Below are 12,900 nucleotides of genomic sequence, written 5' to 3' on the forward strand. Positions count from 1 at the left end.
GTAAGATTTATGAAAAATATCATTTATTCATTAATGTTCTTAAGAATCAAAATACAAAATGATATATATAGAATTTTGAAATAGAGCATTATTGTTGCTACTGTTATTAGTTGCAGTTACAATTTTTTTTTTTTTTGTAACTTTATACATATATTTAAAAATATGTCACTGATTCAATATATTCAATACTTTTCATATTCATTAGTTCATCAATAAACATTATACTATTTAGATCAATGATCTACAACAAATGTTTACAATAAAATTATTAATAGTGTACCCAAAGATTCAATCACACAATTTTAATGCCAGTAGGCATATTATCATAAGCACAGCCATAGATGGCTAGAAGATGAACACATTTAGAACCACAAAATCTGACTGCAATTTCTTCCATTTTACATATCCATCTCAAATTGTTCTGGAGATTCTTCAATCATCAATGTGTCTGAAATATTAATATTACAATGTTAATGCATTTAAATAATTATTTTTTTTTTACATATGAATGAATGTATTTTAGAATTGTTTTCTTAGATGTAAATTGACCTTTAGTAGCGGATATCTTGGCAGGTGTCACAATAGCTGGTGTAACCTTCAAAAGATCCACAGGTATGGATGGTATACTTCGTGGTGGAGTACGTGATATTGGCGAGTCTCGTAAATTCATCAAAAAAGCACGTTCATAAACGATACGAGTACCTGTACAATAGTATTTTTATCATTATAACCTTAATAATATTGATCATAAATTTTAATATTACATTTTTTTTAATAGTCTATTTTATATCACAAATATCGCTTTAAATATTTTGAAAAATAAAAAGATTTTATATTAATTTCTCAATTAGACAACAATGCATACATCTATTTACAATACAATACAATATCATCTATTTATACAAGTATATTTTCATGCTGATAAGAAGAGTAAAAGAAATAGAAGAATTAAAGAAATTATCCAAATTAGCCTATTTGAACAGCGTAACGATCAACTAATTCCTGTCTTCTGAAAATTGTAAAACAATGAAGACGTTTGCCTTTGAAATATTAAACTGAGTAAAATATTTTTTTATTGCCACTAAAAATTTAAATTGCTATCATCAAAATATACGAAAACAATAAATACAATAAATTGAAGTTGAAGTTATAGATATTTACAAATACACATATGGTAAGAAGTATTGTTATATACTTATATATTTGTTATTGAATAAACAAAAAATTTCATTTTAAAAGAAATCTAATTCATTGATAAACTACATATAAATACATGTTAATCAATTCGATATAAATAAAAGAGAGAAAGTTTAAATAATACATGCGGCGTTAAAATTATGACATCTACAAATTAAGCTAAATTTTACGATACATAAATTATAAAACTTCGGTTGCTACACAGTTATTTTTTGTGCCAACGAGCATGCAACAAAGCATATGCGCGTTAAGTACATCGAAGCAATTCTTGCGTCCTTGACTTATACGTACATACGTATATTTACACACGCGCACTTATTACAGTGAGATACTGTTCGACATGATTTATCGATGATATGAATATAAATAATTTGAAATAAGTAATGATAAATAGTAAAAAGGAATAAAAAAAAATTGATGTAATTTCTTTATTTAGATATTCTTTTCTTGAATCCATTGAAAATAAAAGCAATTGTTTTTTCAGATTTTACTAATTATGCTGTTTCGAAAAATAAATGTTACTCAAAAATTAATACTTGAATATTTTCTATTAAAACGATATAAAATGAATATAAAAATATTGGAGATTGTAAAAATATTAAGAAACTGTACAGAAGTATATACATATAAACTGAAGATGAAGTTACGTAATCGATAAATGACACGCAACTTTATGACCTGGCTTGTTCGTATCTTTTTTGTTAATATTATTGTGATTAAATTTGAAAAAGATTCAATATTAACTGATTCCACTTCATCAGCAAATAAATTTTCTTAAAATAAACTACTATCAAACTAATATATACTAAACTAATATTCACTTTTTCTTGTTGAAAATAATAATTAAAATAATCTACAATTTGGTAAACGAAGCAAAATTTTATTTCGTCAAATTAATTAAAAAGGCCATTTATTTACCTTTTATCGATTATTTAGCATTTCCTTAAATTGTTTCTACAAGCAATCGTCGAAGTCTCTAAAATTGTTAAAAGCACGTATTATCGCAGTATTATTCGCCTGATGAAAAATTTACAATACACTGTTTATCCGATTAATTTAACATGCACACACATGTCATTTTTTAAATTATTCATTATTCATGATTCAATCAATAATAAAAAAAACTCGATTTTCACTAACCAATCGTTATATTTTGTTGTATCTCACTCGAAATCTTTATTATTCTCATTTATTGTATTTCTATTTATGATTAATTTACTAAAAGTTACGTAAAAGAATATAAATTTTACTTTTCGTATTTTGGCGACTTGACAAGAAATAATATAATTATGGAATCGAGGTAAAAAAGGTCGATGTGATACGTATTTAAGTATTATAAAGAAGAGATGATTTTATCGGTAATAATACGTATACGACGAAAATTCATTTTTATCATGTTTCGATATTAAACAAATCGAATTGTCCTCTACAACAGAAATTTGTTCTGTTCGTTCGATTTGCTTTTCTCATTTAAAATTAAAAATTCTTGATTCTTATAAATAAATGAATAAATCATTTTTTAAATAATTCAAGAATGCGTGAAAATCACTGGAATTCGTTTTAACGAAAATATTTTTAATTTATTCAAGGATCAAATTAAAATTTTAAATTAGTTCAATAATACTTGAAATATTCGCTTCTCTTTTTATATTCACTCAATGTGCTTGTTTCAAGTTTAAGATTATTATTGAATAAATAGAAATTTAACTTTTTGTATGTTTCGAAAAAGCAATGGCGCGTTCTTATTGTTACTATGGACGTGATAATCGATAGATCGATTGATCTGTCGATAAAATAAATAAGCAAAATAATTCATAAAAGAATAACAAAATAAAAATAAGGAATACGATTTTACCTCCTGGAGTTGTTGAATAAAGCGTACCCCCTGGAGTGGAAGAGTAATCTGCTGGTAATTGCTTAGGATCGTCAATAACGATCCTTTTCGAGGGTATATTTTGACTTTGGGTAGCTTGTCTAGCGATCGGAGATGCTGACATCGTTTTTTTTTTTTTGTTTTGTTTTGTTTAATCGTTTTATCAAGAAAACAAAGGCGATGTCTTTGAAGATTCGCTACTATTAGTGGTGATAAGAAACTCGCTGCGCAATATGCAAAAGTAACTTCAATACTACGTGGATTAAGGATTCTTTATAGAACGTGATTATCGATAACTATCGCGTATCACCGTTTTAATGTTCTTGCGATCGTATATTACGCGTGTATACGTTTCGTTCAGCGTATCATGCGCTCTTCATAACCTAAAGATTACAAGAGCACGATTGGAAGAACGACGATGGCTGTTACGAATGATAATGAACAATACAGTAACTACTCAAACAGCACCTCTTATAATAACTATTTTCTTTGCCTTAAAGTAAAAAAACTAAGACAGCAAATATTTAATACCTTCGTGCTTTTTTTGCGACGGAAATAGTAATTCCGCCATCTTAATACATCTTTTTTTATCGCTAATGCTTTTCTCTCTAAATATTTTTAGATTTATTTTATCATCGAATAGTATAAAAAGCATTTAATATGGTTTATATTTTATACGATTTATCGGTTTCTTATTGAAATATGCACGCTGTATGAAAAATTAATGATTAATTATTTATTTAAAAATCTATAATTTATATAAAAGATCTTTTAAATTTGCCGCGAATGAAAGATGGACGTACCAAGATGCGACCATACTTCCACTTCCTTAAGCTTTTTGTCACTAGTGCTAGTGAAAACCATAGTAAGTTATTCTTTTACAAACAATACAGTACAGTTCACAGTCCGTAATTCTAGTACATATATATATACATATTATATATCTAACAATTAAAAACAGTTATATACTTTTTCACTATTTTTATATAAAATTATATGTATCATTATACCAGAAGTATATAATGCTTTCGCATTAGTTTTATGTTTTTTTCATAAAGATATTTATTACGGATATCACATAGGGTGACGCAGTACCGCTTTATTGCGGCACGTTCGTACCAATAACATTGCGAGAAGATGACTCTCGCAAGAATTCCTCAAATGTTATTGGTTTGGTGGTTTTTGTTGTCCTATCACCGGGTCCATCAAAACGCACAATGCATGCAATTTCATATTGCAGAAAAAAAGGAAACGGTATTGGGGAAACCTCATCTCAAAAGGATCCTTAGGAACTGAAATTGGTCACATTTCCTCACGCTTGTCACGAAATAATTGGTAATTGATCGGTTCAAGCCGTTGATCTGTGCAAAAGGTTTGCGTTGTGTGTCGTTTGTATCGCCCTCGAGACATAGTGGCGGCCAAGTAGCGTGTGTATCGTGCGTGTTCTAAAAGTACGCAGGACTTTTTGGAAAGTGTCAAGCTTCAAAATTTTCTTTTTTGAGAATTTCCTCATTGTGCATAATTTTAATGAGAGAGAGTGAAAGAAAGTGAGAGATATATAGAAATGTAGAGATAGGGCAAGAAAGAGAGAGCGAGAGAGAGAGAGAGAGAGAGAGAGAGAGAGAGAGAGCACGCGCGTGCGAGAGAGATGGAGGGATTTCGTCCATAAGTGTAGACAAAGACGTAAATAACGCGTTATCGTTCGTCCTTTCGTTTATTCGCGAAGTGGAATTTTTCTCTTTTAGCATAACTAAATATGAGAAAGTAAAAAAGGAAGTAAGAAAAGAGTGAGAGAGAAAGAGAGAGAAAGAGAGGGAGAGAGTGTGTGTGTAAGAGAGAGAGAGAAAGAGAGAGAGAGGGAGAGAGGAACAAAAGAAGCTGTGTCAATTCGCAAAGTCGTGTTATGTGAATCCACTGAGCTGTCATAAATGTATACATTCTATATAGATTGCACGATCTATGGTCGGTTATTGGGCCGATTTACTAGAGACCAAAGTGATCGTGTATACGCGCGGCCTGTGAATTGACATTATTAATCATCGTCGTGCCGTGTATCGTGCGTCCATTGTCCTCTCTCTAAAAGAGTCAGTGTTACACGTTCCTGTTCAACGCATAAGCAATCTTTTTTGAACACTTACAGTAGGTTAAATTCTCGAAAATTCGATTTCTCCCTGTTCTGGCGTATAACTGCAGGTGGCTGTGTCAGCCGTATTACTTGACGCGAACGCGTTCGAGTGCTAAAAGCGTTACGTTTTTGTATAAATTTATAACGACGAGAAAAGAGAAAAGAGGAATAGAATAAAATATTTATACTCTGTTGAGTATTGTTGGAAGAATATAGAAAGTGCATTACTCATTGTGCGTAAATCATGAAGACTCTGTTTGTGAGCTGTCACGATTGCTTTTATACTTAATGTCACAAAGGAAGTACGAAGGGGAGAGAGAGTGTGCTCTGTGTGTGTGTGTGTGTGTGTGTGTATGTGTGAAAGCGAGAGAGAGAAACGAAAAAATTATCACTTGTGACATACAAATCTTGTTTGCCGTATAAAGAATAACGATTTTTTATCTTTCGTGATCGTCATTTTACAAGATATATTAGCTGATTGGATATTTCGTACATCGATGACGCTTTAACGGGTGGTGACAAGTACTCAGGGCTGTAACAATTACCTGCGCATCGTTTTCTCTTTTTTTATTCATTATTTTTTCTTTGTTTCTTTCTAATTTTTATATGACGTCTCTTTTTCCTTCTCTCTCTCTCTCTCTTTCTCTCTCTTTCTCTCTCTCTTTCTCTCTCCCCCCCTCTTTACCATTTTTCGTTTCCCTATCTCTTTCTGTCTGTTTGTCTTTCTCTCACTCTTATTCGTTCACTTACTGGTTCGCGTTTGGCGGTATCTTTTCTTTTCTCTCTATCTCGGTCTTTCTCTGCTGCTCACACGCTTTAGGTGTGACGTATACATGTTTCGTGCTTTCATCTCTTTTTCTCATGATAGTTGCGATGTATCGCTTTAACGGTTTTTCGTGATTTTTCGATGAGAATATCAATTTGTCCGATACTATTGTCGAAGGTTACAAGGTGCCATTTACGTAGATAATTACTGCATGAAATTACGCGTTTAGAGGAGACGATTTTTTCTTTGCCGCGTCGTGATACTCTTATATCAGGTTATATAGCGAGTTTGTTAGGTCGGTAGAACGATGATATCTTGAAATTTTTTTGTAAAGTAATGTAATAGTGTGATTAGTTTCATTTCTTGTGTCATTGCTTTTTCATTTTCTCCAGTTTTCGGTTTTATCAATTGCAGTTTATCAATTGTAATATTATCAGAGAGAAGGGAGGCGAATCTGTCAGAAGCAGCAGACTAATTGAGTAATGCAATTAACAATGGCTCTGCCTTAATGGGCTAAAGATCGTGGTGTATTTTTTAGTATATAATCTTTTCTCCTTTGTTTTTCATTAACGTAAGTGATTATTATTATAAGTGCATTCCTAGCATCTCTCTCGAATTTTAGGTACGAAGAAATAATTTAGAAGTCATATCTGCATGTTCGTGTTAATGATATTTTCTCGGATGTCATAGGTTAGATTTGATTGCCTTTATTTAGTATTTGAGAAAGTTCGACGAGTATGCTTGCATATATGTAAAGAATGAGTGATATGTAACGTTGACTTTTTATGCATTAAGTTTTTTTTTTTTTTCCTTTGTAATGTTAAATTATAGAAGCATACGAACTAAGACTTTATTATATATAACTACTTTTTCGTTTGTATAATTAGAGGTATATTTCTTTCATATAATTATTCATATTTTATTTTGTTATTTTAATTTTAATAATCTATTAATGTTGAACTTTTTTATGTGGGTACTTTTTTGAACTTAATATGAATTTATAGAACTTCTATAAAGATCAAAGTACTATGCACGTAAATGAGTGCCTTATCTACAACAAGTAAAGATCTAGTATAAATAGACGTTTATCTCTCAAAACAGTGTTTTAGAATGACAGTGAGTAGCTATGTACTTTTCATTGAGTAAATCATATTTAATGTGAGGTATTATTCCAAACTAATACTAAATTTTTCTTCTATACTTATAGGTACATATAAAACAAATTTATAGGACTTTATTATAAGGCTGATATAAAAATTTCAATATTAAAATAAAATATTACAAAAGTGAATGCGAATAACCATTAGATATATAAGATTTATTTTGGCAATATTTCACTTTAAAGTACCATCTAATTTTAATTAATAATTCGCTTATGCATAATCTTAATGATAAACCTATTTATTAACATACAAGAAAAAATGTATTTTAAGAATATGCACATTAAATATTGCCCGTATATATCTGTTAATATAAATCTCTAAGTACTTTGTTTTTATTCCTATTTTCTCATTTTTTAGGAGATCATGGCTAATCGAGGTACTGCTCAAAGGCCAAATGGTTCAACACAAGGAAAAATATGTCAGTTCAAACTAGTGTTACTAGGGGAATCTGCAGTTGGAAAGTCAAGTTTGGTTCTTAGGTTTGTTAAAGGACAGTTCCATGAATATCAGGAAAGTACGATAGGAGGTAAGAGGAATCTTTGAAAAAAATTTCAAATCAATTAGACATCTGCTTGTTACATAGTAGATTGTTTAGTTAATATCTTTGGTTATTTTTTATTTTGTCATACTAAATAAATGTTTCCAATATAAGTTGCATATTTCTCAGGGAATATAAGATAATATAGATAGAAAGATAATCAACAAGTTGCAATTTTACATGTGTCTGCATGTTATTATAATCATATGGTTAATTGTGAACCAAATGCAATGGAAATATAGCATTTTTCTGTTGTTGTGTTAGACAAATGAAAATATTTGAATATTCAAAAATATGTTTGCTTTTTGCAGTATATTCCAATTATAATCTTTTATTTGCTTCATTAATAATTTACTTTGCAGCTGCATTTTTAACGCAAACTGTATGTTTGGATGACACGACTGTAAAGTTTGAGATATGGGACACAGCAGGTCAAGAGCGTTATCACAGTCTTGCACCAATGTATTATCGAGGTGCTCAGGCAGCAATTGTTGTGTATGATATTACAAATCAGGTGTGTAAATCTGCAGTGCATTAAATGTTTTTGTACATAAACAATATTTATTATTATTGACATATTACATATTATGATTTGTATAGTAAAACAATCATCATTTTGTAAAGTAATTTATATAATAGACATAATGAAATTCTATAAAGATATTGTCAAATAATATTATAAAATAAGTATTAATATTACACTAGTATATTTCTCGTATGATATATTTATTTTTTTAATATAACAGGACACATTTGTGCGTGCACAAACGTGGGTAAAAGAATTGCAACGGCAAGCCAGTCCAAGTATAGTTATAGCATTAGCAGGGAATAAAGCAGATCTCACAAATAAAAGAGTCGTTGAATATGATGAAGCTCAAGCATATGCAGATGAGAATGGTCTTTTATTTATGGAAACATCAGCCAAAACAGCAATGAATGTTAATGATATATTTCTAGCAATTGGTAAGCTCAGAGTATACTTTTAGTGAAATATGCAGTTCCATTGTTATGTACACGAAATTAAATTCAAATATATAAAATAGTTTGCTTTACGTTTTATGTTTTATGTTTTTATGTATAAGAAAAATAGGATAAAGTTATTATCTCTTTATATTTTGCAGCTAAAAAGCTTCCGAAAAATGAGCAGTCAGGAAGTGCAAGTACAAGTGGGCAAGGCCGTCGGCTCGTTGAATCAGAAGGGCAAAAAGCAGCAACCGGCAATTGCTGCAAGTGATTATCCAAATCTGTACGTGTTACATTTAATATTGGTATCTATATGACTATGATAATTGGCTATTTTTAAACTATTTCTACAACAAAGTAGAGTAATTATGCAACATTCAGTAATTGAACATTTTTCAAAACTGAAATTACTATTACATGATACATCTATAAATTTTTATAAAGGAGAAACAGTTTATTAAAAGTTAGCCTGAATTAAATGTTATTTTCACTAGGAATATCTAATAGTTCAGCATACGTAAAATATATTTTATTATTATTCTTATTTTCAAAGTATATATTCCTAAATCTTCATTTTTTTGTTTGTTCAGCAAAAAATCAACCTTAGGTTGTATATTATATTGTACAAAAGATAAGAAATCTTTGAATAATATATTTGCATTTAACATAGAACAGTATATGCTTAAAGGATATTGTATTGTTTGATGAAATAATTATATCATCTAAATGGTATGTCTGTATAATATCTACATAAGATGATGGAAGTTATATAAAAGGATATTAAAAATTTACGTTTATCTCTATTTTAAGTATTATGATTGATAAAATTTTATAGAATATTTTATGTAATATTCATATTATACTATTGTTTTCTAAGTGACAATCATTCCAATAGTTAATTAAATGTTTTTTTCCTAGATAAATTTGTTGATAGAAAAGCTTTTTATAGTTTGTTTTTTTAATCGTGCAACCAAATGCAATATTAGTTGGACAATTATTATTTTCCTAATTCTATTATAATAAGATATATAATATATATATATATATATGTGTGTGTGTATATATATATATATATATATGTTCATAGTTCTGTGATTTAAACTTCAATACTATTCTACATTTTTATATCTCTCTGATAGTGCCTTTTATTCTTCTTCAGTGCAGTCATCTTTGTATCCTATTTATAACAATATGTCATTGTGAACTAACTTTTGCAAATCTGCTGTGTGGCGACATCACTGTGCATAATGTGAAAGCGTCAATCTTTCGCCAAAATTGATGTACTATGTTATATAGAGTTTATTCTAATTTAATAAAAGAAAACAAAGTGCATAGAAAAAGTCTAATAGCTAGTTACGTTGATTCCAATTGTTGATTTTCACTACAAATATTATATGAATGAAGACAAAAAATGTTATACTTAAGACCGAACACACCATTTTATATATACATATTGAATGTGCAATCTTGTGGTGTATTTCTTTTGCCTCATCAAACTATTTTATGTTATATAAACTATTTTTTGATTATTTAGTTTACAGTTTCTGTTAATAGGTTCAACATTAGTAATGTGACATGAATAATGCAGGCTGTAAAATTAAATTTTTCTGATGTATCATTTTTTCTGCCACTTATGAACGAATATTTCTCTATATTTCGTAATATATAGATGTATTTCAAATTCAAAACTGTTGGTAAATAATAATATTTATTCAATGAACGCGTCGCATTTTTACATTCCATATATGTCACAATATGTGTATTGTTACAAACTTATTAAGTGTTTTTGATTTCGAAAAAGCTGTAGAATAATCTGTTTTCAGAAACTTTTTGTTAATTTAGGTAAGTTATGAGTAGTTTGTGTATACAAAATATAACTATTTATTATTATTTCAGGTAATTTTCTCGAATAAAATACATTTATATAAATTAAACAATATCATTACGTTTATAAAAATTGGTTAATTTAGAATCTCATTTTATTGATATTACGTTTAATTATTTATTCAAAGCTACAAAATACATTTAATATATATATATATATATATATATATATATATATATATATATATATATATGTATAATTAATGTATTATAAATAAAAAAATTCACTTGCAAGAATTCGTAAGGCAAGAATTTATAATAGAACTAATAGAGTCCGATTAAGTGCATTTTACCGTAAAATCTTTTAAAATTTAAGTTTAACATAAATCATTTAATAAATTATTGCGCAGAAAGCACATTATTTATTTTTGATTACAGATATGTACTATATTCAACACAGATAAGTACATCATGAGTGTGTCTGCAATGAGTTTGAAAGGAATGTACACGAAGGGAAACCACTATAAGGAATGGGCGGTGAAATGTGCAACACGAACACTTGCTCGAGTGATTGACTAAAACGTGTGTCTCAATGTATTTGACGATATATCATCTATTTTGAGTATCAAATCTATTAAAAAGTGGTAAAACTCCCATTTGTTATTATAGTAGTACTGAGCGGTGTTCGTTATAAATATATATATATATATATAAATATTTATATATATATATAAATATATATATATATAAATATAAATACATTATAATATAAATCATATAAGTAAATATGATTTGTGTAATAAGTAATATTAATGGTAATGAATAATAATAATAATAATAATATTAATAATAATAATAATAATAATAATAATAATAATACATTTAACATATACAACATTTGATGAACTTTTGGCACGCAAGCATCTTGTAAGATATAGTACAGGCCATTCCTGCTGCTATAATTACTATGTATTTACTTTCTTAGATTGTAATGTGTATAACAGTTCTTGCTCTAAAACATATTGTATATTAATTTTATTGATAAATCATGATAAATTATGAATGATTATACAAAAAAAGAAAATAAACTTGTGAATATTATAATAATATACTGTCACTTATTTTTTTATGCAGTTAGAGAAAGATTGTATCCACATAGCCAATAAACTACAAAATAATCGACTATTCGTCGCTCTAGTTACCATTGTCTGTTGCAATTAATAATTTGAGTATAATCTTTTACAATTTTCAGATCTTATATAATTAGACTTTTAAAGAAATCTGCATAAAGTAATAATAATATATAAACATATACCAAAAAATGTTAAAAAATAAGAGAGATCAATTTAAAAATATTGTTGAGTCTAAAAAACTAAAACATATAAAGAGTGTCGGGCGAATATTTTTATCCGAACCATTTGTATCTATTAATTATAAAAATGTTATATCGCATCGAAAGATTAAATCTGAAGCAATAATTGATTCTAATATAAATTATGATGATCTATGTGGTCCTTGGTTTTGTACATATAATCCAATACATGATCATTATGATTTATTAGTTCCTAAATTATGCGTTTGGGAATTTATTTCATTTAAAGATATAGCTTTTGTAAAAGAACATCAACAAGATAAAGATGTTATTTTATCGTTTTTCAGTAAGTAAACATGTTATAAATAATGTTTTAATACAATTTTTTTTATATAAGTTTTCAGATTCTTATATTATGTTTTTGTTATATTACAGAATCTAAATTTTCTAAATATATTTTCGAGGAGAGAAACGATATTTTCCCAAAAATCGTGTGGGAAATTTTTGAAATTACTAGGTAAATAAATGCATAAATATTTTTATAATTAGAATTATTTATGTATAAATTCAATTAATGTCGTTTTTGTTTTCGTTTGTATTTCAGAGATAATTTATTCAGTATAAAATGCGTTTTTGCATCAATAGGATTATTTTATTTAACGCATCGCTATTTTCTTTCCAATTTATGGTACACAATGGAAGATACATATAACTTTTTTTGCAGTACTTTACTTTTACATACCGTTTTGGTTAGTCGTTTGTATTCATATGAGTGTATGCTATTAGAATAGAATATATCAGTATATGTATCATTAAACGTTGTTATTACGAATTGGTTTTATGAAAAAACCAAACGTAAATTATTTTATCTTAATGTATCTTTATATGTATTATTCATATTTAGAATCCACCTAAGTCTGATGAGATATTTAATTTAGACGAATGCAAATTATTATTCGAAGTCTTTCATACAGTGTATATGGAAAATCTTGCATTACTTCGACTTGCTTGCTTACCACGTTATAATCTTAAAATGAGTTTAGACGGTGTAACCACTTATCTAGCAGCATGACTTATCATCTTTGTACTATTTATAAATCCATTGATAATTAAGAAAAATAAAGTAATTCTTTTTATAT

At 28.0% G+C, this 12,900-nt stretch overlaps 3 protein-coding genes across 13 annotated transcripts; 2 read left to right on the forward strand and 1 right to left on the reverse strand.

The window, feature by feature from the left end:
* Window positions 1-6: 6 nt before the first annotated feature.
* Window positions 7-3,597, reverse strand: LOC127063374 (eukaryotic translation initiation factor 4E-binding protein). Its single transcript, XM_050993100.1, has 3 exons — window positions 3,053-3,597; window positions 550-702; window positions 7-448 (listed from the first exon to the last, which is right to left on the reverse strand). The coding sequence occupies exons 1-3, from the start codon at window positions 3,192-3,194 to the stop codon at window positions 399-401; spliced, it is 345 nt and encodes a 114-aa protein (XP_050849057.1). The 5' UTR covers window positions 3,195-3,597; the 3' UTR covers window positions 7-398.
* A 657-nt stretch (window positions 3,598-4,254) lies between these two features.
* LOC127063574 (ras-related protein Rab-5C) lies at window positions 4,255-11,556 on the forward strand. Of its 11 annotated transcripts, none has more exons than XM_050993536.1 (7): window positions 4,505-4,521; window positions 6,966-7,077; window positions 7,482-7,650; window positions 8,025-8,176; window positions 8,409-8,625; window positions 8,784-8,908; window positions 10,888-11,556. In XM_050993536.1, exons 2-6 carry the CDS (start codon window positions 7,072-7,074, stop codon window positions 8,894-8,896), a joined length of 657 nt encoding a protein of 218 aa, XP_050849493.1. In that variant the 5' UTR covers window positions 4,505-4,521; window positions 6,966-7,071; the 3' UTR covers window positions 8,897-8,908; window positions 10,888-11,556. The 11 variants fall into 11 exon arrangements, with proteins under 11 accessions (XP_050849496.1, XP_050849494.1, XP_050849493.1 ...); XM_050993535.1 differs by lacking the exon at window positions 4,505-4,521 and adding an exon at window positions 4,602-4,617; XM_050993534.1 differs by lacking the exon at window positions 4,505-4,521 and adding an exon at window positions 6,566-6,583.
* Window positions 11,557-11,703: 147 nt separating this feature from the next.
* Window positions 11,704-12,897, forward strand: LOC127063575 (uncharacterized). Its single transcript, XM_050993546.1, has 3 exons — window positions 11,704-12,107; window positions 12,197-12,278; window positions 12,366-12,897. The coding sequence occupies exons 1-3, from the start codon at window positions 11,771-11,773 to the stop codon at window positions 12,550-12,552; spliced, it is 606 nt and encodes a 201-aa protein (XP_050849503.1). The 5' UTR covers window positions 11,704-11,770; the 3' UTR covers window positions 12,553-12,897.
* The last annotated feature ends 3 nt before the right edge of the window (window positions 12,898-12,900 follow it).

This window comes from Vespula vulgaris, chromosome 4 (assembly GCF_905475345.1).
Source record: "Vespula vulgaris chromosome 4, iyVesVulg1.1, whole genome shotgun sequence".
NCBI classification, from domain to species: domain Eukaryota; kingdom Metazoa; phylum Arthropoda; class Insecta; order Hymenoptera; family Vespidae; genus Vespula; species Vespula vulgaris.

What these genes read in the sequence shown, in the direction of transcription:
- LOC127063574 (XM_050993536.1), top strand. An exon ending in TCAGGAAAGTACGATAGGAG is followed by an intron (nt 7,651 to 8,024) that starts GTAAGAGGAATC and finishes TTTACTTTGCAG; the next exon opens with CTGCATTTTTAACGCAAACT. An exon ending in TGATATATTTCTAGCAATTG is followed by an intron (nt 8,626 to 8,783) that starts GTAAGCTCAGAG and finishes TATATTTTGCAG; the next exon opens with CTAAAAAGCTTCCGAAAAAT.
- LOC127063374 (XM_050993100.1), bottom strand. Translation starts at nt 3,194, where the DNA reads ATGTCAGCATCTCCGATCGCTAGACAAGCTACCCAAAGTCAAAATATA. An exon ending in TTATTCAACAACTCCAGGAG is followed by an intron (nt 703 to 3,052) that starts GTAAAATCGTAT and finishes ACTATTGTACAG; the next exon opens with GTACTCGTATCGTTTATGAA. An exon ending in CAAGATATCCGCTACTAAAG is followed by an intron (nt 449 to 549) that starts GTCAATTTACAT and finishes TTAATATTTCAG; the next exon opens with ACACATTGATGATTGAAGAA.
- LOC127063575 (XM_050993546.1), top strand. Translation starts at nt 11,771, where the DNA reads ATGTTAAAAAATAAGAGAGATCAATTTAAAAATATTGTTGAGTCTAAA. An exon ending in TGTTATTTTATCGTTTTTCA is followed by an intron (nt 12,108 to 12,196) that starts GTAAGTAAACAT and finishes GTTATATTACAG; the next exon opens with AATCTAAATTTTCTAAATAT. An exon ending in GAAATTTTTGAAATTACTAG is followed by an intron (nt 12,279 to 12,365) that starts GTAAATAAATGC and finishes TTTGTATTTCAG; the next exon opens with AGATAATTTATTCAGTATAA.